Source organism: Pelobates fuscus, chromosome 3 (genome assembly GCF_036172605.1).
Source record: "Pelobates fuscus isolate aPelFus1 chromosome 3, aPelFus1.pri, whole genome shotgun sequence".
Taxonomy (NCBI): domain Eukaryota; kingdom Metazoa; phylum Chordata; class Amphibia; order Anura; family Pelobatidae; genus Pelobates; species Pelobates fuscus.
In genome coordinates this window covers 107,036,939-107,063,279 of record NC_086319.1, presented here as the reverse complement: position 1 = coordinate 107,063,279, position 26,341 = coordinate 107,036,939, and the positions used below count along the sequence as shown (strand labels likewise).

Genomic DNA, 26,341 nt, shown 5'->3' with positions numbered 1-26,341 from the left:
TGGAGACACTGAACGTCAGTGCTGCACATTGTGTGTTATTGCCCCTAGAAGTGTTCCTAGGCAGTAATGTAAACACTGCCTTTTCTCTGAAAAGGCAGTGCTTACATTAAAAAGCCTGCAGGGACTGACTATACACACCAGAACAACTACATTAAACTGTAGTTGTTCTGGTGATTATAGTGCATCTGCATGTGTGTTAGTGTATCTGTATCTGTTCGTCTTGCATGACCTCTTCAGTTGTCGGGAATTACTGGTTTGCAAAATCAACTTTAACATTGCATACTTATGTAGACAATTTATCTGATGAGGAAACTTTGTTGCATTAGTCCAGCTTGATACCACATATTGAAGTGAGGTAATCATTCCTGTGCTTCCAAATTGAGCTGCCTTCCACCAATGTCCCAATTCATGTATGCTGGATGTTTTTTATTTTAATGATTTTCATTTTCTTTGTGTGTATACAGTGATTTAATAAAATTATGAAAGAATTTTTTTATTATTATTACTGTATCCTCCCATGTTTTGGAACTACCTTTAAATGGTTGTTCCTTTTTGTGAATTTTCCATAGACTCATCAGATTCATGCCCTGAGGGGGATCCGCAAGTGTGTCCCTTTCGTCGTGACACTCCGGGCACTTAGCCAGGATTGCCTCCCTTTAACAACCAAGTGTTCTTTTTCTTTAGATGTCATACAAAATGGTTTTAGTTGTAGTAACCCTTTCTGTGGTGGTCCACACCACCAAGTCCAAAAAAATATAAAAAAAAAAAAAAACTCTGCTCAGTTGCAGTGTTTAAAAGGTTATGCACACGTTAAAGCCCTGCACAGAATGACCGCATAGACAACATGTGGTTTAACTCACACTCCGTGGATTTCTCTTTCAAGGTAGAGACCCAGTGGTGGATAACAACAAAGCTTTATATTTCTAATAAGTATACAATTTAAAATACAAAAAAAGTTATATTCCTCTCTGAAATGTGTCCTTATACATCCTTGAGTCTCTTTTGTGCCAATCCACCGTGCACAGTTTCATAGCACACACCGACTCCAGGCACCATGACCACTTTAAATCACTAAAGTTGTCATGGTGATTGGAGTAACCCTTTAATAGCAACCTTTCTTTTTACTTCATTAAATGTGTTTTTGTCAATCTGTTATATTTGTAATGTAAACATATGGTGAAAGATTATAGCTCACATAAAATATCAAAAGAAATGTATAAAACATGAAACTGTTTATTGATGGATTACAGCAGGAACTTCAAATGAAACATTTTTTTTTCAAGATAAGATGATGTATGAACTAAAACATATCATACTCTAAATATAATTATTTAAAGTTCTGCTCTGTTTTTGTCAAGTTCCATTGAGATAGTAAGTTAACCTGACACTGCCCTGTAAGCACACTAATAAAATGTGCAGGGCTCCTGTAGATTGTGGGTAGGCAATCTGCACTTCTAATTTGACTATATCTCAAGTCAAACTACAGTGCATGCATCATAGGAATTGTAGTCCACAGCAAATGTGACAGTAGACGGTCTATTCTTGTAGATCTAAGTACAATCCCCTTTTATCTCTCTGGGTACACAAAATATCACTGGCATGAGCTCCATCTATACATTCAGTATGGGAAGACTTGAGCAAAACAGTAAATGCTTCTGAATTACAAAATATAACTTCTGAAAAGTACAGCAATCTTTCCCAAAGGAACAAATCTCGCATTTAAACACATTATTAAATATATTTTTTTCCATATGATGATTCAGCAGTGAAGAGATACCAGTATAAGTCTTTAATACTATTTAAATCAGTTCAAAGTCTCATAGTGATATTTTATGCTTCACTTTGACAATAGTGTTTGCCAAAATGGCAAGTGATTGCATACTAGGATGATGTTACCTACTGATCTTGTTGTTTTAGCTTAGGGGTGCTCAAACGGTAGGTCCCCAGATGTTTTAAAACGACAACTTCCATGATGCTTTATCATTCTAAAGGCATAAAAAGCATCATGGGAGTTGTAGTTCTACAACATTGGGGATTTTTGCTGAAATTTTAAATTTTAAACAGAAAGGAGCATCAGTGCATTCCCTTTCTAAATGGTGTTTTTTTTTTATTAAGTATATTCTACAAACATAAAGGAAATGAATCAACCTGTACGTCCAGAAGTATAAAGTAACAACATGAAAGAGCCACTCGAGTTTGGACAAGTAATACACTATAAAAGATCCAATATTGATTTCCTCATACGGCTGCATACAGCTTTTGCTATTAAGGCAAATATAGACATCTAACAACCAAAGATTTATGTTATTACTCTTTTACTGCACAAACAAACTGCAATGGTTTTGTCAAAACAAAGAATAAATACACAACAGCAGTGAGGAGGTAATCCAGGAGATAAGAGATAACTAGCAGGTAGCTAGCCAACTTTCTCTTATTATCTGTGCTCAGTAAGTATTTGAAACGGTCTGACGATTGCTCTTACATTAGTTGAATTGTGTGCAATAACTGTTCTCCTATAAATCAGGGGTGCCTCAGATCTTGACAAACAACTCCCATGATAAACTGCCAGCTTCTAGAATGGCAAAGCATCATGGACGTTGTAATTCTAAAACATTTGCTATGAAAGCTAACCTTAACTGTTTGCAATAGTGTGTGGAGGAATTGTATTATGTTTCTAAAGAGGCACATGGTATATTGGGGAGGTATATTAATTCATCCTTCAGATATGTATTCAAGAACTGCACTGTTCCACAGGCACAACATGGGTGCATCCGGGCCAGGGGTCAGCAGCCAGCTTCTCAATGTATTTTGTGATCACAGGAAAAAAGCATCCAAGCACTCCAAGGTTAAATAAAGGCAATTTGATTGGACCCAAGTGTTAAGCAACGTTTCGACCTTTTCAAGGTCTTTTTCAAGCTTTTTAGGTCAAAACGTTCCTGGACACTTGGGTCCAATCAAATTGCCTTTATTAAACCTTGGAGTGCTTGGATCCGTTTTCCTGTGATTACAAATGTATTCAATTATTGACTGAATTTGTTATTACACTCTGCAATGTCATGAAACCAATCTGCTTCAGAACATCTATGTGACATTATAGATCAGTGGGAACTGTGTCCTATACAGTTGGCTTGGGTTTTGTGTTTTTTTTTATTTAAAAATTTTTTTTAGTATAATCCCTTACAACAATTTTGCTTTAACCTCTGTCAATATGCTATGCGTTTTCCCTAATTAGTTGTATTTTCAAGTTATTTTTGTGTAAATGTAAAGAATATTTAAGCTTATGGGCTTCACTTCCTAAGGCAAAAAAGTAATTTAACTTTATAGCGTCCTTCTTCTTACAAGTGATGACTGACAATCAGATTACAAAGTAGGGCAGATAATAAACATTTTGGTTATCAAATAAGAAAAGAAGGCAATCAGGTGAAATAGTCTCTACATTTACACAAAATAATAATATATTGCACACATTTTAAAACACCAACACCACATATAATAGTGCCAAAAAAAAAACCATTAGAATCCACATTAAAGTAAAAATAATCAGTGATTGTTAGAAAAAGAACTCTTGATTTGTTAACAAATTAAAGAAACATGTATCATAACTTACACGAAAACATGAATATTATATCTGGTGAATAGATGCCTGCTTTTTCAGTCTTTTCCATTATCGTATAATTATTTTGTGCAATATGTATCCATTCAGGTTTTCCACAGTATTTTTAAGACACAGCTGAAGTAGTGTATGCAAACTAGACAAAAAATGGTTTCACAAAATGAAATCAAGGAAAGTAAAGGGAAATAATTGTCATTTTCAGAGCAAATGACACACTGATTGATAAGAACACATTATAAGTCAGAAAGTTTCATTGTTCCATCCCGTTAGTTGAATAGTGGCCTACAGTGTACTTTGAGGATTAAGGCCTTGGGTGAAAGACGGCAATCGAGAGAACTACTTAGTCTGCTTCTTCTTCGTTCTCTTCACCTTCGACACCTTCAAATAGCCTGCAAACAAAGAAACAAAGATTTTAGGAAATGCTGATGACATCTGTTAAATGTGACCCACTTGAAATAAATCTCCCTTTACTATCTAAGCTGTGAAAGTCACCCACAGTTGAATACCATTAAAGCACGACTGCCACTGTCGCTTCTCGGTAATTGAAAGTTTATTACATTTAAAGAAATTGATGATTTTCCAAATTATACATTTATTGATTTTTTTTTTAGAGCTCATTTAAATTTGTATCTGGCTGAGCAGCCACGTTGGTTCAGATTCTACCGTTTTATCTGATTGAATGTTGCGCAACCTAACTTTCTTGTTGCTGCAGGTTTACACAAAACAATCACAGCATAAGGCAGCCCTGTCTGTGTGTATCTGCCTGCTCTTTCCCATGCAGCCCCACCTCATATATAATGATCTGTTATCATGCAGTCTGTTACATAACCCTCGGATACACTGGGAACAAATTGTGAGCGCAGACAGCCATCCTCTTACGCTCTGTGTAATCCAAACATTTTCACTGTCAGAGCCGTTATCATCTCTCTGCTCCTGTCATTTGTATAAAATCTATAACACTTACTTGCTCTGTCACCTTCTGTCACCTTGTGCGGTGGCGAAATTTACTTACCTGACTCGGCAGGAGCTCACGCTCTTGTGTTAGAGTACAGCAATGATGTCTATGGAGGATCCTGCAGGACTGTGGATGCCTCCACAGATATTGTCTGACGATGAGCAAGACAATACCCTTTTCCCCACAGTCATCACTCGGCTGAGGGAAGTGACAAAACCTGTCAAGAGGAGGAAAGTAGTCCCTACTTTGCCTTAGGGAACATTATAGTTCTAGGAATACAAATTTGGATTCCTCACTCTATAGTATCCTGTTGGCTGTTTTGGCCCATGACCCCACCAGTGGTGAATAAAAAAGGGAAGGTAATTTACTTACCTCGTCTTTTTCGCAGCGCCGGTCTCCACAGTTGATAATTTAAGCTAATCCAATTCTTTCCCATAGGAAAACATTGAAAGGCTATTGTGCACTCATACCAAAACGCCACTCTGAGGCCATTTAAATTTCATATGGCTATTTCATTGCGGCTCTAGTGATTGCCTGACAGACAGCTGATAGAGACACTTAAGCTCTGAAATGAGAACAATGCTGTTCTGCAAAAAGCGGCTCTAGTGACTGCCTGACAGATAGTCGATCGAGACATTTAAGTTCTGAAATAAGAACAATGCTGATCTGCAAAATGTGGGGGTGGTGGCATGGCACCTAGACCACTTCATTGAAATAAAATGGTCTGGGTACCTATTGTGCCTCTTTATGTATTTTAGAAGAAGAAGAGAAGAGATTAGGAGTGAAGAAAAATAAATAAATTGGAGAAAGATAAGTGACAAAGCCACTTTAAATGTAATAAACTTTGAGCAGAAGGAGAAGTGAAATTTTGATGACAGTTGTCCTTTGATGTTATATACTATATGAAAGGAAATGTGTGCTCTGAATAAGAGGTTATAATTCTGCAGCTTTTGCAAAAAGACAGCAGACACGAAAGAGGAAAGAGATATTTTGAAGGGATTATATAGTAATCAACTAATAACTCTGAATTCTCCAAAACTACAGTACAGTTTGAAAAGCAAACAGTATGGCATTTTATGCAGGAACATTTATGATAACCTCTATGGTAACAGGCTTGCTTTAAATAACCCATTTATACTAACCTTACCATACAATACATTAAAGAGACACTACAAGCCCCTAAAGCACTTTAGCTTGCTTTATGTTTGAAAAGTTTGTCCTATTTTTTTTATTTTGGAATAAGTGTAGTTTTCAGTAGAAATGTACACTTTTTTTAAATTTACCTGATTACAAGCAGACAACAGGTCCTGTTACTTCCTGGTTTGGTTAGCTTATTTGCACTGAACTGAAGAGGCAGCAATTGAACTACATTGGGAAATGTGTGATTGGACAGTCACAGAAAGTCAGGGCAGAGTTACAGTAGGAAGGCTTGCAAAGGCAGCAGACAAGATATCTGCAGTTTTAGATAGAACTCCAATGGAAAAAACGCATAATTAAATACATACACGTTTTCAGTCGGGGTATATCTACTAAACAGTAATTTTTATTTATTTTTTTATTTAGGCAGTGTCCCTTTATTATATTGAAGATCTCAGCCTATCACTGGACCCCATTACAGGAAAAGGTGCAACATTTTTTAACCTTTACTTGTGATGGGTAGCTAATGATAATTTGAGACTGTCAGCTGGCACTCTCAGGTTATTACCGCTCTTTGCTATTCAAGCGAATGTGTTTGTATTAGCCAGAGCAGCAAAGAGGAGGCAGTGGATGAGAGCCTAGTGGATGGGTGTCTGGGGACATTACTACTGTTTTACACTATACTGTACAGGGTACTCCAAGTACCATAATCACTTCATTGAGATGAAGTTTTTCTGGTGTCCAGAGTCCTTTAATGCATTAAAGGGACACTCTAGGCACCCAGACCACTTCTGCCCATTGGAGTGATCTGGGTGCCAACTCCCATCACCCTTAACCCTGCAAGTGTAATTATTGCAGTTTTATCCTTTGAGGATTCTCTTTTTCAGCTAGGGCCCATAGATAGAGGCCCCCGATTGACAAACACCCCGACTGATAAACAAGCTATGTGCAGCATTCAAAGTGAATGCAATCTCCCTCAGCCGTGGTATTTCTGCCTCTTCCCCCAAGCCAGCAGCTTTAAATAACAAACAAACAATAAATTAAAAAAAAGGCACCCCAGTCATCTTTCAACACCTGATGGTTCCGTCTGTCAGGTCAGTCAGTGGCCCCAGACTGATAGAAGAGCTATGTACTGCACTCAAAGTTAGCAAGGTGGAAAGCCCACCTTGAATTTATTTAAATACCAAGGCTGAGTGGTTAAATTTAAAAGTGACATTGTCCCGCCCCAGTGTCATGTTATTGCTTGGTATTATTGTCCTTTCTTGATATCACATGCAAAATATACATGCAATAACAAACGAGCTGTAGTCGTCAAACAAGCTCACAAATATTTGGCAAAATCAATTCTTATCATAAAAACATGGGTTTATTACATTTTGGCTAAAAATGAACGCTACACATACCGACTGAAGCAGCCTGATGAGGAATCATTGAAATGAGTGTACGGTCTATCTTTTGTCAATATGGTCATACATAGCCAGCAGAAATAATGTTTACAACCAGTGCACACCATCTTGTTGCAGCCGTACATTTTCTGTAAGAGCAAACAAGCACAAACAAGTTTAGAATCACAGGGAAAAACAAATAGATGGATAAACCAAAACAAAAATTGCATTAAAAGGAACACTCCAGACATCATAACCATGATAGCTTGCTGTACTGGTTATGGGGCCACGAGTGCCCCGGCGCCCTCCTTTGTACGGGTTCAAACTGTTTTTGACCGATTTGACTTTTTTACTTGAGGTCCACAGGGTACTATTCTTTGCCCCAAATAACATTTCCCAAAAAACAGAAGTTATGCGATCAGCGGACACTCTCGGCCAATAAGCTATGACCTGCAACATAACGTAGGTTCCTGTTGAGGAATCTCTGGCTTTTGGAACATGGTGGTGGAGGCAGGGTGCAGCACCCAACAAACCTCAGGTAAGCATTCAAACCGTTCAGGTAAGCATTCAAACCAGTTCAACTCCTTACGAGATGCCAGGGAACTCTTGGCAAGCTAACCACAACAGCAAGCTACAATTGTTATCGACCTGGTGTTTTCCTTTAATTAGAATATATGATCCTAGACAGCCAACTTTGTCTAAACACATGGGTTATCCTGGGTTAGCACAGGAGAGGGTGCAACGAACCTTGCATAGAATGCAATTGTTGTTTAGTACATTGCTATTGATGAACATTTTTTTCATATAATCCATATTAGAATCCATGGGACTCAAAAGTAAAACACAACCTATTTTTTGTTGTTGTTTTATCAACTTCAGGTCTGTGGTACAGGCATTAAAAAAGGGAATTTGCCTAAATGTCCTTCTAAAGGGGTTAGTGTAAAAGAATCACAATTTGATTTTCATACATTTCTCAATCCTTGGATCAGTGCCTTTTGCAGATAGCACTATCCAATCCAGTGATTGAGTTTAAATCTGTATCTAGGGGCTTGCACCCAACAACACTCTAGTTTTGTATTGCAGGGAATACCGGATGCTTCCAAGAATTACCTTGTAAGTACTGTCCCTTGCCTCTCCCTCCTCATCACATACATGTGAGTGTTTGTGTGTGGGGAATAATTAATGAAAAGAAATTCTCCCACAACCTTGCTGACATCATCAGAAGTGAATGACATCATCAGAAGGAATGCAATGGATTGGCTGAGATTGTCAATTCTGATGATCTCAGTCAAGGAGGCAGAGTGTGGTGGGGGCAGAGCCAAACACCGCCCTGGCCAATCAGCATCTCCTCATAGCGATGCATTGAATCAACGCGTCTCTATGAGTAAAGGTCAGTGTCATCATGCACAGGGTGGAAACATTAAACGACAGGAAGCACCTCTAGTAGCCATCTGAAGAGTGGCCCTAGGTTGTAATGTAAACACTGCTTTTGCTCTGAAAAGACAGTGTTTACTGCAAAAAGCCTACAGAGACTGACTACACTCACCAGAACATCTACAATACCCTGTAATTGTTCTGGTGACTACTATGGAATGAACACATAGCAAAAGTAGCAAAAAGGCCTTGTTAATGAACACAGAAGAACACAGAAAAACACTGGACATGAAGGTGTAAATCTAAATGCAAGTTTCCTTTTATGAATACTAATTGACAGCTAAAGATTATCCCACCCACCCTGCAAAAGGCAGGCATATATGACTTTCCTGTATAGGGGTTCCACAGCGGGGACAATACTTGGAATTTTTATCCAGCCAATCTTTGCTCTCCATCTCAGCCAATGCATTGTGCAACACTCTCTTCCCATACTGCAACTCCAGAAACTTCTTTGTGGCATCATCTGCTTCCTGATATTCTAAACACAACTCAAGGAGTTTTGCTGAAACAAGCAAAAATAATTCAAAACATACATTTAAATGTGTTTAAAACTGCATGCGTACCAACATGCAGATTATACTATCAGACTTTAATGTATCAGAATGTGTTTAAGATAGTATGTATTTGACCACTAAATAAATAATGAGAATATTATGGAGCCTGGAGTAGCCTACTGCTGTCCAGTGGAAAACAGGCAAGCTATATACAAAAGTACTAACACTTATCTGGCTCTGTTATAAGTTAAATGTTCAGCATTAGTATACATAGTTTGGAAATTATTCATTGGCTAAAAGCTAATCTCAAAATATAGATGATTCATTTGTTCTAATCAGTAATAAGTGAAGATTTTACATTTACAATGCCTTCAACACTTTGAGAACCAGTTAAAACTTTCTGACAGCACAATGGCATTAATAAGAACACAAAAGATCTGATTCATAATTTACTTACCTGCTGTTACCTTACATGGGGAGATTCCATGGTAGGTCATTTTACAGAGCGTGCAGAAGGCATAATGGCAACAGGGGCAAATACCCATATTGCTCTCTGGTTCCTGCATGACTGGTGCCCGACAACTTGGACGAGGACAGTACACAACATCTGGCATGAGATCCAAGCTGGACTGCAGGAGGAGACGGTCATAACGACTGAACAACTCTTCTTCTACCAGTTCCTTTACCTACACGCAAAGAGGCAGAGGTGATTACTTCCATTATTCTATCTACGTATAAAATGAATAATCTAAACAATGACAATTTTATATCACATTTTCAGAGCGCTCTAACAAAATGCATATAACATGAATGCATTAGGCTTTCTAGTATCTGTGGGCCAACACAGTCCAAATACCAAATTCAAGCATAGCACAAAGGAACATAACTGTGGTATTTGGTATATTAAGAAAACTTTGGGGTTACCTGAGCAGGTGTTGCTGTGGAGGAGCACTCTGGTTCTGGACAGTTCAGAGAGTGGACTTGGCCATCTTTGATTTGAATTTCGAAGTAATCTTTGAGGCAAATGTTGCAGTAGACATGATTGCAAAGTTTAAAATTTGTGCACTCGCTGCCCAGCTTTTCTGAGAAACAGATATTGCACATGTACAATTTGCCATCAAAGCATTTCTTTTGCTGAGACTCGTTGAATTCCAAGATGTATTTCATCAGGGCAGAAACAGACTTCGCATCCTGTATGGCCCTCTTGTCATAGACCCCATCCTCTTGTGATTCTGCATTGTTGCAGAGATCGGTTTCCCCAGGGGCAAGTCCATTCTGAGACAAATTGGGACACACTTCAATCTCATAGGGTGATTGGATGCTTAAGTATTCAAGTGTCTCCTCCTTTAGAAATTGAGTCCAAGCAAACAAGACAACACATCCTGCATTCTCCTTCCAGAGTTCATCTAAGTGCTGGCAAAGTTTAACAAGCTGAAACAAGTAAAACAATTAACCAATCAGAAAATCTCTGAGGCACGCTGGAAGATAAGTTCCAAAACAGCTGATAAGTAGCATTTCTGATGCATCTTGGGACATGTGCACTGACAGCTTATGATCTGAAACAAGTATTTCACAGATCTTCACTATGACCAACTACTTACGGGGTGATGAAATTAATATTATATTTAGAACTTGTAAATAAATCTAATTAACCTGCTTGGGTGTGAGCCACTTGCAGCTGAGTGTGAAGTTCGGAGGCGAGGTTGATGGGTAATCGGAAGGAAATTCAAAACTCAGCACAATTGGTGGTAGGTAGGAAAGTGTGTCCTTAAAGTCCTCAATGAAGATGTTTTCTGCAGCGTTACCTGGAGAAATGACAAAAGGTAAACTTGGACAGAGACTAAATACTTGTTCCTGCACCTCAAGGAGTCATATGTACTAATCTTGGGCTAGTACTAGTACTGAGATGGTTACCTAAAACTCTGGGGACCATTTGCAAAACACCATGTGTAATGATATGAAAACGAATCTGCATACATTACACCAAAATAGAAACATAGAATGTGACGGCAGATAAGAACCATTTGGCCCATCTAGTCTGCCCAATTTTCTAAATACTCTCATTAGTACCTGGCCTTACCTTAAGTCTCGGATAGCCTTATAGCTATCCCACACATGCTTAAACTCCTTCACTATGTTAACCTCTACCACTTCATCTGGAAGACTATTCCATGCATCCACTACCCTCTCAGTAAAGTAATACTTCCTGATATTATTTTTAAACCTTTGCCCCTCTAATTTAAGACTATGTCCTTGTTGGGTAATTTTTTGGGTAATTTTTCTTCTTTTAAATATAGGCAGGCTTAAATGTCAGTTGCCACATATCTGACCATTTTTCTAATTTACCTAAATAATTAGCTATTTGGCTTATCCCTCCTGGAACATCAACCTGTTACATATCTTGGTATCATCAGCAAAAATACATACCTTACCATCAAGACCTTCTGCAATATCATTAATACAAATATTAAAGAGAATGGGTCCAAGTACAGATCCCTGAGGTACCCCACTGGTGACAAGCCCAAGCTTCAAATATACTCCATTGACTACAACCCTCTGTTGCCTGTCACTCAGCCACTGCCTAACCCATTTAAAAATATTGCAATCCAAACTTAAAGATTGCAGTTTATTGATAAGCCGTATATGTGGACAGTGTCAAAAGCCTTACTGAAATCTAGGTAAGCAATGTCTACTCCACCACCCTGATCTATTATTTGAAATTACCCAATCAAAAAAAATCAATAAGATTAGTTTGGCATGATCTCCCTGAAGTAAACCCATGTTGTCTCTGATCTCGAAATCCATGTGTTTTTAGATGTTCAACAATCCTATCCTTTAACATGGTTTCCATTACTTTCCACACTACTGAAGTAAGGCTTACGGGCCTAAGGTTGCCTGACTCCTCCCTATTACCTTTCTTGTGAATGGGCACAACATTCGCTAACTTCCAATCTTCTGGGACTACTCCTGTTATCAATGATTGGTTAAATAAATCCGCTAATGGTTTTACTATTACACCACTAAGCTTGTTTAATAACTTTGGGTGTATTCTATCTGGCTCCATCAACTTATTTGTTTTTACTTTTGACAGTTGAAATAGAACATCTTCCTCTGTAAACTCACATGTAACAAATTACTTACGTGTCCTCTTTCCTAACTGTGGCCCCTTTCCTTCATTTTCATCTGTAAATACTAAACAAAAATATTAATCGAGGCACTCAGCTAGCTAGACCTTTATCTTCTTCTACACACCTCTTTTGCATATCTATTAACATAGATTAATATGTATGCCAAAATTCCCTGACTTGGCTAGAGTCACTAGCTATTTTATCCCAAATTTAGCAACATTGAATTTAAATAATATAACTTTTGTTAGGGGGAAAAAAACAAGCACTAATGTTCAAGTTTTACACAAAGAAATAATTTTTGTTATTTTTATTTCTAAAGCATACATAATACTGTGGTAGGTGAAGCCTTGTACATTGAGAAGAAAAGAGAACAATGTTGGCGTGCAAGCAAAGACAGATTAAGAGACCATTGTGCCTGGTGCTGACAACCTGATGGCCTCATTACAGAATCTTATTGACAAAAAAAAAACTGAATCAGTCATAACCCCCAAGTGTCATGCAGGAAACTCACAGTATGCATTTATAAAAATACATATATCCTATGCAAATCCATACTCCCCCAGCATCAGCGTCCTATGGAGCAGGACACCGGTGGGCGGCATAAAAGAAGGCTGGCCCATGATGCATTCACTAGCACTTCCCAAAGAGCCGGACCCACGCAGAAAAAGGGAGCAGTTCCGTCCGAAGAATTGTAAGGTCAGTCTGGTGTGAATGCATGCCAGGTTGCCGGCCAACTAAGGGTGGACTAGGCAGATAGCACTGTTTAAGAACCATGAGATTGCCGCAAACACATCCTATGAGGCGCTTGCTCTATGCTTTCGGGGGACAGTTGTCTGATGTTTCCCAGCACTCACTTGCCCACTCCTCTCCTTCCTTTCTTACTAGCAGGAAGAAGCTTCTGATAAATAGACAAAGAAAAAGGAAGGTGGATGAGTGTAGAAATAAGACATGCCACACCGTTAGAGACATTTGCACATTTAGCAAAGTCAGCTTTATCTTAAAGGACCACTCTAGGCACCCAGACCACTTCAGCTTAATGAAGTGGTCTGGGTGCCAGGTCCAGCTAGCTTTTACCCTTTTTTTTATAAACATAGCAGTTTCAGAGAAACTGCTATGTTTATTCTGAGGGTTAAGCCAGCCTCCAGAGCCTCTAGTGGCTGTCTCACTGACAGCCGCTAGAGGCGCTTGCGTGCTTCTCACTGTGAAAATCACAGTGAGAGCACGCAAGCGTCCATAGGAAAGCATTATGATGCGCATTCAGCCGATGACGTCGCGAGGAAGAAGAGGAGGAGGAGTAGAGCTCCCCGCCCGGCGCTGGAGAAAGAGGTAAGTTTAACCCCTTCCTCCCCCCAGAGCCCGGCGGGAGTGGGTCCCTGAGGGTGGGGGCACCCTCAGGGCACTCTAGTGCCAGGAAAACGAGTATGTTTTCCTGGCACTAGAGTGGTCCTTTAACTAATTCATGATCAGTCATTGCACACAAGTTTTATTTATTTTTTTTAATCAATGGGTCTACCCCATGGGCATGGGCATGGGCCTGAAGCTTCAGCTTCATTAGCTCCTACGTCAGTCCCTTGATAGCGAGCCTGAACAATCAAAATAGCAGTCTCAGTCAGGAAGTGCACAATATAAAGGCAATGTGGACAAAGTAATGCTTGATGGGGAGCAAAGCGAACGTATTAAACAACACAACAAAATAATAAATTACAAAACAAAAGCAGCCTACACAGATTACACACATGGGTCACAGGTAGGTAAGAAGAACCAAAGCTCAGTAATGTCAGAGCAGTGATGGGTGTCAACACATCTCAGATCATGTAAAAGCAGATGCCCCACTCAAATAGTATAATATGCATGGCCAGAAGATTCATGTATTTTCTCCATTCATGACTGCATTTCATAAGTGGGGGATATGGGAGTGTCTATATATTTTTTTTTATACAGAGTGGAAGTTGATGTAAAATAATATTGAGGTAGGTATGTGAATAATCATTCCCACTTTTCCTGGGAGATCTTGGCATCTAATTGTCTCAACCACAATTGTGTAAATACCAGTACAGCACAGGACAGTGTTGGCATTGTGAATCAAGTCGTAGATGTGACAACCCACTAATTTTGGAGAGGTACACAAGTTTTTAAATGTTGTTTCCTCTAAAAGCTCCACGGGCTTAGGAATTATGTAATCTTTATGAAAACCTCAAAAAGACTTCATTGGTATTTCAATGAAATTTCTCTTGCCATTTATGCTACCCTACCCACCAGTGGCGGCTCTAGACTTTGTGAGCCCTTAGGCGAAACTCAAACATGAGGCCCCCACTAACACCTAAAGTTAAAAATAGGGGTTGCATTGTGTGTATAAGGTGCTGTTGTTGTATTTAAGGACGAGCTTGCAGCGCTGGATACAGAGAGCTAGTCTCTGTAATCATCGTTCAGAGGCTTGCAGTGTAGCGGCTCCCTGTGCCGCCGCATTATGATCTCTCTGACTGTAGTTATGGCATAATATGCAAACTAACTTAATTTGCAATAAACAAATTTAATTAGCAATTATGCCAATCGTTTATACATGACTGAGGGGTATGGTTACATAGCCTTGCAGTCGTGTATACATAAGTGCCGGTGTATGTATATATGAGTGTATCTGGCATTGTCTACCTATGTGTGACAGGGTTTGGGGTGAGTGTTGCACAGTTGGAGTACAGGATTGTAAGGGTTTATGTAATAGGGTGAGTGTGGCAGGGTGAAGGGGGTGAGTGGGACAGACTGATAGAGGATGAGTGACAGAGTCGGGGGGGTGAGTGTGACAGTGCAAGAGAAGGTGAGTCTGACAGGTTGATGGGGGGGTTAATGCAATAGGGTAGGTGTGGCAAAGCAAGGAGTATTGTATGGTTGCAGTGGGTGAGAGTGACAGGATTAGGAGGGGTGGCGGGGGCAGTGGTGGTGGGGTGGCTGGGGCAGAGGGTGGTGGGGTGGCTGGGGCAGTGGGTGGCTGGGGCAGTGGTGGTGGGGTGGCTGGGGCAGAGGGTGGCTGGGGCAGTGGTGGTGGGGTGGCTGGGGCAGAGGGTGGTGGGGTGGCTGGGGCAGTGGGTGGCTGGGGCAGTGGTGGTAAGAGGGCAGAGGGTGGCTGGGGCGGTAGGTGGGGCTATGACAGGGCAGGGGGTGGTAGGAGGACAGTGACAGGGTAGTGGTGGGGTGGCTGGGGCATTGGTGGTAGGGTGGCTGGGGCAGAGGGTGGCTGGGGAAGTGATGGTGGGGTGGCTGGGGCAGAGGGTGACTGGAGCAGAGGGTGGTGGGGTGGCTGGGGCAGTGGGGTGGCTGGGGCAGAGGGTGGTGGGGTGGCTGGGGCAGTGGGTGGCTGGGGCAGTGGTGGTAAGAGGGCAGAGGGTGGCTGGGGCGGTAGGTGGGGCTATGACAGGGCAGGGGGTGGTAGGAGGACAGTGACAGGGTAGTAGGAGGGCAGAGGGTGGCTGGGGCAGAGGGTGGTGGGGTGGCTGTGGCAGTGGTGGTAGGGTGGCTGGGGCAGTGGTGGTGGGGTGGCTGGGGCAGAGGGTGGCTGGGGCAGTGGTGGTGGGGTGGCTGGGGCAGTGGTGGTGGGGTGGCTGGGGCAGTGGTGGTGGGGTGGCTGGGGCAGTGGTGGTGGGGTGGCTGGGGCAGAGGGTGGCTGGGGCAGTGGTGGTGGGGTGGCTGGGGCAGAGGGTGGCTGGGGCAGTGGTGGTGGGGTGGCTGGGGCAGGCATAAATACCTTAGGATCCCTGGTGGTCCAGTGACCGAGGACCCGACCTGTCACACAGCCCTAAGGCGATTTAGGCGGCCGCGGGGCCCCCATCAGCGCGAGGCCTTAGGCGGCCGCCTAAATCGCCTAATTAGAGAGCCGCCTCTGCTACCCACACATGCCTTGGAGACTCACACAGCCACCCTACACACTTCCTGAAATAAAAAAATAAAAAAAGAAACTAACTTTCGTTTTAGCTTTACCCTATTGCACAGTGTGTTTAATTTGGGATTTCTCATATCCAGCTCTGATAATAACATACTAGAGCCTGCAACAGTCATCAGTGTCCGATTAAAATCCAATTCACTGAGCAGTAGATAAGAATGTCTTCGTAAAAAAAAAATAATATTACCATTTAAAGGGTTCTATTTGGCCAGCTCGGTCTGCACAATACCCTTACAATATTTATTCTCTCTTTTTATTAAATGCAATTTGGCTCAGGCAATATAATGGTAAAATCAAGCATGGCTATATCTCAGTTGATGGATAACCTAAAAAAATAATCTTAAAATCTTATATATTTGAATATAGATCAGTGAAAGCATGCTTATATTGGTGCACACAATGCAAGATTCTTCACCCACTATGAGGGTGCATTTGTACACACAGCACTTTCACACTCTCCAATCAGAGGATGAAGATGTCACCCGCAATGGAACTGAGTAACTGAAACAGAGTAAAAAATGGGTCGCAAGAGAATACTGAGAACGGGCAGCAGCTGAAATAGCCTGCCCTTCGGTCGGTCCCCGCTCAGTTCTCAAGCTGTTTTTTGCTCATCTTGTGCCATAACAGAGAGAACTTCTCTGAAACATATCAGACTGGTCCCACCCATACGGGCAGTCCAGATCCGAAATGCCAGGCTATTTCAGCTGCTGCCCGTTCTCAGTATTCTCTTGCGACCCATTTTTTACTCACCACAAGTTTAAAGGGATAATCCAGACGTGGACCCCTTGCTCACGGTGCCTAGGGAGATATCAGCTATGCCTCACTGATGATGCCTAACAAGGCTGAAACGATCGTCTGGGGTTGCTGTGTCTCTCGTGCAGAGGGAACTTGATGGCATTTCGGATCTGGACTGCCCGTATGGATGGGACCAGTCTGATATGTTTCAGAGAAGTTCTCTCTGTAATGCACAAGATGAGCAAAAAACAGCTTGAGAACTGAGCGGGGACCGACCGAAGGGCAGGCTATTTCAGCTGCTGCCCGTTCTCAGTATTCTCTTGCGACCCATTTTTTACTCACCATGAGTAACTGAAACAGTTTTACCGAATGGGGCAAAACCATCCGGCTACGTACAGGGCCACTTGGAATGCAAAATCTGACATTTAAAAGGATAGGGGGAGTTGGTCTGTTCTTCCCCCATGCCCCACCTAATGGGCATAAATAATGGGTGTGTACAGATCAATGTCTACCCCTCCGAAAAATTGTCCTTAAGTCTCTTCCCTTCTGCGACTAGGGGACCACATGCCCCTGGCCACCTTCCATTTAAATAAAAGGTACCTTATTTATCACTCTCACCCATCAGACATCTTATTTCCTTTTCATGTTAAATACATAAAGGGAATCAACACAGTAAAGGAGGAGACTATATTTAAAAGAACAAAAACTACCACAACAAGAGGACATAGTCTTAAATTAAAGGGGCAAATGTTTAAAAATAATTTTGTCAAGTATTACTTTACAGAGAGGATAGTGGATGCACGGAATAGCCTTCCAGCTGAAGTGGTAGAGGTTAACACAGTGAGGAAGTTTAAGCATGTGTGGGATAGACATAAGGCTATCGTAGACTTAAGATAAGGCCAGGGACTAATGAAAGTATTTAGAAAATTGGGCAGACTAGATGGGCCAAATGGTTACCTGCCGTCACATTCTATGTTTAAATATTTGTTTCTTCAGTCCCCAAAAACAACAACAACAAAAATATAATATCCAGACATTATAAATAAAAATAAGAAAAAATTAAGCAAGATGCAATGCAACAAAAAAAATATACCATGACAGCCCCACAAGGAATAAGATTTCAAATATAGTAAAGGTTTTTAGATGATTTAAAATCTCAGTAGTGGTCTGACCACTGGCTTCTAAGCCAATCAGAGTGCTCTGGCAAGCAAATCTCATATTCCCTATGTTTTCTCCAAGCCGATGTATATAACCATTCAATTCAATTATATTTTTCCACTCTATATGTATAGGGTAACCCACACATCTTCATGTTCAAGAGGCTCTGTACATTAGTAAAGACAAACACTCACTTTTGATAGATATTTCAAAGTTAGATGGTAACTCGAGGCACACTTGGATTTTCCCTCCGTTTGAAGTTTCTGCTCTCCGGAATTCATCTTTAGGGAAAATACTAGCGAGAGCTAGTAATTCATCCTCCTGTGCTTCCTGGTCTTCGCTTGACATTGATTAGCTTTACAGATTAGGAGAATAAAACAACACAGTATTCTGTTAGTCTTCTAAATGTACATAATAGGTTTAGATTGAGGATAAGCTTAACATTTCTGAAAGTGGACAGGTTCACTCTGAGTAAAGTAGTGCAAGGGTAAATAATGTTATTCACTTAAGTAAATTAAGAGCACATTTATTTTCAAAAGGCACTCCAGGGTAATCAAAATCTTAAAAAACATATCTTTAAAGGGACACTATAGTTACCAGAACAACTACATCTGGTGTCTATAGTCAGTGCCTTCAGGCAGTTTCATGGGAACAATGTCTTTTCAGAGAAAAGGCACTGTTTACAGTGCTCCGTAGGGACACTCAGACGGCCACTAGAGGTGCTTCCTCGGTCAGTGCTGCATAGTGTGTAGCACTAGCATTCAGTGACTCCACCTTCTGCATGGAGATACTGAACTTTCTTCATAGAGATGCACCTCTATGAGGAGATCCTGATTGGCCAGGGCGGCATTTGGCTCTGCTCCCTTCTCCCCCGGCTGAGACCGTCAGAATTGACAATCTCTGCCAATCCAATGCTTTCCTATGGGAAAGACTTGGATTGGCTGAGATACTCAATTCTGATGATGTCAGCCAAGGAGGCGCAACGGATGTGCATGTTTGTATTCCTATCACTGTAATCCCTTGATTTAAGTATAAATGTAAAAATAAAAGGAGTGTCTATGAGCTTCAAACAATCCTATTCTTCAAACAGTAATGAGAAGAAATGCAAGCATGCATGCGGAGGAATTGCTTACATATTTAAACAGGGGACTGTTACTACAGACTAGCAGTGAATTCACAACTGGTTTTGATGGACATGAAAGCGAGATCATTGAAAATTATCTAAAGTATCAAGAGTCACAATATGTGAGTATCATATAGGGCAAGTGAGTACTGCCCCCATAACCCATAATAGTGATAGACCTATTATCGATTCCGTCAATTATTAAAACCAATATTCAGCATATTTCTGATATAAAATCGGTATCATCCTTGTAATTTGCCGATAACTTACTCATCTCTCCCATTCACCGCACGCTGCCTTCAGCATCTGGAAACTCCAGCTGCCATCCAATGAGGCACCACATGGTAACCTCACTTCATTCCACCCCACGAGTCCCCGCATGTGGAGCTCAGCTAAAGGTAGGGAGGTGAGCCAATGAATATTCTACTCAGATGTGCTGGGGTAGCTTTCTAAAAGTGATTAAATGGTTCAAAATGGTCACAGCACCCAGGCCACTTCCATTAGCTGAAGTGGTCTGGGTGCCTACAGTGTCCCTTTAAGGGGATACTCAAATGAACACATGAGAAATAAAATAAATATCTCAAATCAAATAGTAGAAATAAGGGAGGAAAGAAAAGAACATTCACAGAACATCCAAATAAATTCAGTGTAGTTATGGGTCAATATAATTTTTCCAGCGCTGACGCCGATAATCTGTACATTTTACATTTGAAAAAGCAACACAATTTCCGGAATCCAAACATAATTTTGGTCCGTTATCTTTATCCTTATGGACCTCCAACATCAGATTTTCCCCATAGCAAAGCATTGAATAATGCTTTCCTATGGGGAGGTCTAATGTGCGCGTAGGCATTGCCGCGCATGTGCATTAGGTCTCCCCCACCATCTGACATCAGCGGAGGAGGAGCGTGGGACATCGGCGCTGGATTCAGGTAAGTGGCTAAAGGGTTTTAACCCCTTCAGCCCCGCGGGAGGGGGCACTCCGGGAGCCTATAGTGCTAGGAAAATGGGTTTGTTTTCCTGGCACTATAGGATCCCTTTAAATCTACTTGAACACTATGCTGCGAAGGGCTGAACAATTCCACTATTCCACAAGACAAGCCACCAGTCAAGAACAATTCTCCATTGTTTTTCAAATAAATATTTTTGTATATATTTCAAATAAACAACATTGGGTCCTTGCAGTGTATTAAATTAGAGTGCTGGGAGGAGGGGCAGTGTATTCAATTAGAGTGGAAGAAGGAGGGGCAGTGTATAAGATTAAGGGGCCGTGTATTAGAATGGGAGGTGCAGTGTATTGAATTTGGGTGCAATGTATTGGATTTGTGGGAAGTGAATTAGAATGGGGGGGGAGGGGCAGTGTATTAAAGCAGCACTGTCATGCCGAACTCACCTTTCTTTAATCGCTTCCTCTTCTCTCCCTCTCTTCCTATCTGATCTAGTTTTCTTTAAAACATAAGACAAAGTAGGGACCTCCTTTCACTATTCCCGAAGGTCCTATTATTTAGACAGAACGCCAGCGAAACTACCAAATTTCGTCCTAACAGAATTAGACTAAAACTTTGTTCATTCATGTTAAGACGGCATTCAGTACTTTAAGGCTTTATAAGCCTTTCAACGCCCTGCAGAGCTCAGTCTGCACGGTGCCCTTGCTGGGTGAAGATGGAATCTTTTTTTTAGCGTTGGGATTTTTTGGGGCGCTCTGTTTTTCTTTTATTTTATAAGTTCGACGGTTATTATGGATTTTTATTTGTCCTTTTTGGGGCTGAAAAAAGAAGGTTTTAGAAAAAAGAAGACATCAAATGGTAAGTTATTTTTCATAGTTTTACGGGTATTTCATTTTATTGTCTCCTCCCTCACTATTTTTAGGGTGAGGGGGTGGGTAGGTAGGGCTTATTTAAAATTTTTTTGGGTGGGGGGGTGACTAGGGGCTTGGGGACCATTAGTCACCCCTGGGGGGGAGGTATTTTTACATTTAGCCCCCACCTGTCACACATTAGGTCCCCCCTTTTGTCTTTTAGGGCCCCCACCCGACGCCCATGGGTGGGGGACAATAGGTCCCTCCCCTTTTTCATTTGGGGCCCCCACCCACCGCTCATGGATGGGTGGGGGACGGAAAGAGGACAATAGATTTGTTCCCCCCACCCATTTTCAATTAGGGCCTCCACCCGCCGCTAATGGGTGGAGTTCACCCCCCATTGTCTATCAGGGCCCCCATTGTCTTTTAGGGCCCCCACACGCCGCTCATGGGTGGGGGCCAGGGAGGAGGACAACATATCCCCCCCTCCCTTTTCATTTAGGCGTCCCACCCGCTGCTCATGGTTGGAAGCCAAGGGGGAGCCCTGTTTATTTGCATAGCCCCCACTTACGGGGCACAGGTGAGGATTGGGGGGGGCACTATGCCTTCCCCCCCCCCCCCCGCTGCTTGTTAATAGATGCCCCACCATGGGGTCACATGTTGTAAGGGGGTGTATCTTTTTTTTTACAAACTGTTTAGTAGACATGCCCCTAGCCAAAGCACAGTGAGTAGGGGCATTCGGGAGATTTAAATCTCCCTTATGCTAATGTGGGGGTCATATTGACCCCCATAGAGTGAGGAAGAACATGGGGGAGGGCTTAGGAAGTGGCGGGGAACACATCTCCCTGCTGCTTCTATTTTTACATTTTACAAGGATGGAGCTGCGTGCCGGTAGCTCTCTCCTTGTAATAAACCGAACGAACGAACGAACAAACGAACACTGCTATTCATCTGAAATTTTTATTCATTCCTTCGTCTTTCTGACAAATGAATGAATAGAATAATTTCTCGTGGCAAATGCCCAAGTGTTTAACCCCTTAAGGACACATGACATGTGTGACACGTCATGATTCCTTTTTATTCCAGAAGTTTGGTCCTTAAGGGGTTAACTGGGTATGCACAGGAATTTCACAGCGCTATCTAGTGTGGGCAGATGACGTGACCTACAGGAACTTCATCTACCCACACAAAGATGGCGGCGCTTAGGTCCGGGCACAAAATAAAGATTTAGAAATAGGTAATATGGGAGGATTAGGGTAATTTTGGGGTGACTATGGGGACAATTAGATGTAGTGAAGTTGTTATATAACAGCTGTGCAACAGCACATATTCACAATTTCAGTCCCATTACCCAGTTTTTCTTAATATGTCATGGTAGTTGGACTGAAACATTAGTTATTTACAAATGCACGTCTCCTTAAATAAAACATAAATTTGTTCTTTGTGTTTCCTTTGAAGCCCTGTGAGCGTGAGGACGTCCAGCGCCAGTTAGACAATATTTTTATACTGTACTTTTCGAAATAAACCTACGTTTAAAAAAAAAAAAAAAAAAAGTTTAGTTTTTTTTGCGGCCAACTTAAACCTTGTTTATTGGCCCGTGTTAGCCTTTAAATTTGACATGCTTGGGTTAAACAGTTAATGAATGATTTAACCCTAAAGTCTTCACTTCTACACCATTTAACAGTGCCATTGTTCAACTGATGGTCTTAGCAAATCAGAAGCTCTCCTTTTAAAAATGGCTTGAGGAGTGTATATTTCTAAAGCTGTTTTTATGAAAGAACTTCTAATTTTATAACATGACAGGAGGCTTCGTATTTTGCATTAACTTTCTTTACTAACTCCATAGCAGCAAAGAAAAACCAGTAAAAACAAAGAACCAATCAGAGTGAGTCAGAGTATATATAAGTCCAGGCATAGCCAATCATTTCCTCTTTCTTTGCTGCTCCATCACAAGTAACAGGTCAGAGTACTACTTCTGTAATTGTGTATATATATGCTACCGTATATTGTATATTGCTTTCACTAGGGGCTGTAGAGGATCCATTGCTAGGTCCCCAACTAGTGTACAGTACAATCCTGCATGTTTTTACCTCATAATTATCCCCCCAGGCTACTCTCATAATCGGAGGCAGCCTGTCAGGATATTCCCCCTCCCCGGTGGCTACGTTCGCCACTTTCCCTTATACTGCCCGTGCTATTCACACAACTCCTGTGTGAACGGAACAGGCGATTCATTTCCTTACCGTCATTCATCCACTTGTGCTGGCTACAGTGCTGGGCTGGCGTGGAACCTCGTTCCCTCCCCAGCTTCCTCCCCCCGGGCTGTCCGCAGTGAAGTCTGTGCGCACGGACCGGGCAATCCCTCCCCAGTTCTGGAGTTTATAACCATGAACAGAGCCTTGTCTGAATTGCCCCGAAGCCCATAGCTTCACCTTTCGCGTTTGGCTGTTTGTTTCAAGAACAAATTTGCCGAATGCTGTACCAATTACGTGCTTAAAAACTCACGAACGTCTCTTTAACACCCGTTCGTGTGGTTACACCACTCATTCACCTGATTGCGTTCAGCTGTTTGTTTGAAGAACAAATCTGCCGAACGCAATATTACTTACACAGTATCCCAAAAAGTTTTCGCAGGGATTTAAAGAGACAGTTATCCAAGACCTCGCGAGACCCGCGGCGGCCATCTTGTTGGTGTGTTGGATAATCCTGCAACAAGTGGAAGCTCTGGATTTTGAACAGTTATTTACTACAAACGTGAGTGTTATTTATATATTTTCTCACAGGGACCTGTTCAACTGGGTATATTAACCCTTAGGGAGTGGGACTGCCAGTCAGTTTTAAACGAGTATTCTGGCAAGGGGTGAGCCCCCGTACAACTGCTGCCTACTGGAATCTGCTATAGCAATTCCATCCCTCCTGGGTGAGCCAGAGTGACTGCAAAGTCTGCTTTTACACGCTAGTAAGCGTTATATAGTACACGGCCAACGACCTTTAACAAACCCTCCCTCACGGTCCCTACACCTCTCATACCTGTGCCTGTCAGACATCTCAAAATGGCTAAACCCATAACAATAATTCTGCTCCAAATGAGCTTGACAATGACTCTGCAGTTAAAACGCTGCTATGGGTGATGTCAGCAACAAAATATTTTTTTATTTTTTTTTTTTTAACTCTTTTTATTATTAATTTTCGATTTTTTTTTTTTTACAGAGAAAAAGTATATAAAAACATTTTATACAAACATGTAGACAGAACAACAAAAACATTCACCCCCCCCCCCCCTCAACATATTTCCAATTTCTTTTACTTTTTTTTTTCAAATGGTAATCATATTGCCTTTACATTTGTAGTAATTTTTTTTCCCAAGTTACCCATAGTCTCAAATTATCATCCAGGGCCCTGCAGTGGTCCTTCTCCATTTTGATTTGATAAATCAACTGAATTATTATCAATTTGATACTGAAGGCAGTGTTTCCCTTCCAGTTTCTTGCAATTATTATTTTACATGCTATTAAACATTGAATAATTAAAAATTGGTTTATTTTATTTAATTTTGGCCATTGATAGTGTAATAGCATTGTTTCTGGTTTTAGAGATATTTCAACACCGCAAAGCGTAACAACAAAATATTTTTAAACACATTGAGGACAAGTGCTGGACTACTTTTTGCTCACCAAAAACAAATTTACCAATTATGGGAAAAAGCAGAGGTAGAAAACTCCTAATTTTACATATACCCCACACCAAACCATGCATTTAATAATGGATTTTTTCATTTAGGTATATTTTATATATCTTGCAAAGGATGCATTTATCTTGTCTGCTGACTCTGCAAGCCCTCCACTTCTAACCCAGCCCAGACTTCCTGTGGCTGTTCAATCACAAACTTCCCAATGCAGCTCAATGAGAAGTCTTTGCAAGGCAGGTGCTCTGAGCTTTTGTCTACTTGACAGCATGGAGGGTGTAACAAGGTTAATTTATAAAAGTATCAATTTCTACTGAAATCTGCCGTTTTTGTAAAATGATTAAAAAAAAAAAAAAAACTCTTCAGACTAGGGATAGAGCGATTATCCATTCAGCCGATTATTAGAGGCGATATCCGTCATATATCCGATAATCGGTATCGGTCTTATAATTTACTGAGATCTTCTTTGCTCTTTGCAATAGAAAAGATTGCTACATCCATTGGCAGCGTGTGGCAACATACATTTTGCAGAGAATTGACATTTGGCAGTCCGAAACAGAGGTTTTCTGGGGGTGTAACTAGCACACAAGTGCAAATATCTCTGGAAGTGCAGTGTTTCAGATCCAGGCTCCTACCAAATCACTGAAGTGTTCATGGTGGCTGGGGCAACCTTTTAATGAATAACTGTAAATGTGTACGTGAGAGCATGTAATTATATCAGTAAGTGTAAATAACAAAAGTGGGTACAAAAAACAAAAACAAAACAAATGGGTTCAACATGGGGTGCCACAGGAGAAACAAATTGCCTTTTTTTTTTTCACCTCCGATGGTAAACACATTTCACGGTTTACAGAATATCCCCCTAAGACGTTGTATGAGATTACATTAGAGTGCAATCATTGATAGAGTATTGTTGAAAACATTTAATGTTGTGCTGCATTTTCATGGAATTATTTTTAGCAGCATTGTATTTGTCTTAATTGGCCAGTGCAGACCTCTCTTGGGCAGTATGTATACACACAGTTCAAGTGGCCATTGTATGAGTGCTGCTATAACCTGGTAACTTCCTATCAGGCCTGCATGACACCCCTCCTCCCCCTTTAAACACCTTAAATAATCAGTAATATTAATATTACTGCTCGGCTAATGGGACAGGACATGCTCGTCAAACCCCTTCCCTGTAAGTGACAGGTCTATACTTTAGCCATGTGTGCTGTGTCAGTGTTATCTACACACTAAGACTCGATAATGGTCAGAGTTCCCTTAGAGCAGGAGAAGAGTCCCATATAACTCTCACCTGGGGACAGACAGTCTGCAGGCAGCCTCACTTCCTCATTCACCCATAGAGCACACGTATACCGGCTAGAAAGGGGATACAACCACAATCTGGTAAGCACTGCTTAGAGATACTGCCACCTGCAGGCTGGTAGGATTAATGGCAAGATAAGATTTGCAGAAATACTGCAAGAATAATGGGAAATGGCCAATTATTAAAATAATAATAACTAGAAAAGCTGCAATTTCTGGGGAAATTGTGTGAAGTGTTCTTGCCTCCACCAGTAGTCTACAACTGGAGTGGGCAGAGTAACTGTTATTATTTATTTATATAGCACATTTAATTGCAACGTTGTTGCCCAAAGTGCTTCACAGTTACATTAACTCCTTAACCCCTTAAGGACAGAGCTTCCGAAGCTTGTCTTTCACTTAATGACAACAGCATTTTTTGCTATTTGCGTTCAACTGCAATTTGCATTTTACTAATTTA

The 26,341-nt window shown here is 41.2% G+C and overlaps 1 protein-coding gene across 1 annotated transcript; it reads right to left on the bottom strand.

Moving 5' to 3' along the window:
- Positions 1-1,246: 1,246 nt before the first annotated feature.
- LOC134602479 (E3 ubiquitin-protein ligase RNF14-like) lies at positions 1,247-25,938 on the bottom strand. Its single transcript, XM_063447399.1, has 8 exons — positions 25,874-25,938; positions 18,165-18,325; positions 10,672-10,823; positions 9,943-10,449; positions 9,476-9,704; positions 8,845-9,026; positions 7,109-7,230; positions 1,247-4,002 (listed from the first exon to the last, which is right to left on the bottom strand). The coding sequence occupies exons 2-8, from the start codon at positions 18,316-18,318 to the stop codon at positions 3,954-3,956; spliced, it is 1,395 nt and encodes a 464-aa protein (XP_063303469.1). The 5' UTR covers positions 18,319-18,325; positions 25,874-25,938; the 3' UTR covers positions 1,247-3,953.
- Between the last annotated feature and the right edge of the window lie 403 nt (positions 25,939-26,341).

Coding starts and splice junctions, on each gene's coding strand:
- LOC134602479 (XM_063447399.1), bottom strand. CDS start 18,318: ATGTCAAGCGAAGACCAGGAAGCACAGGAGGATGAATTACTAGCTCTC. Junction 10,450..10,671: donor AGTGGCTCACACCCAAGCAG/GTTAATTAGATT, acceptor TACTTGTTTCAG/CTTGTTAAACTTTGCCAGCA. Junction 9,705..9,942: donor CCACAGCAACACCTGCTCAG/GTAACCCCAAAG, acceptor CTTTGCGTGTAG/GTAAAGGAACTGGTAGAAGA.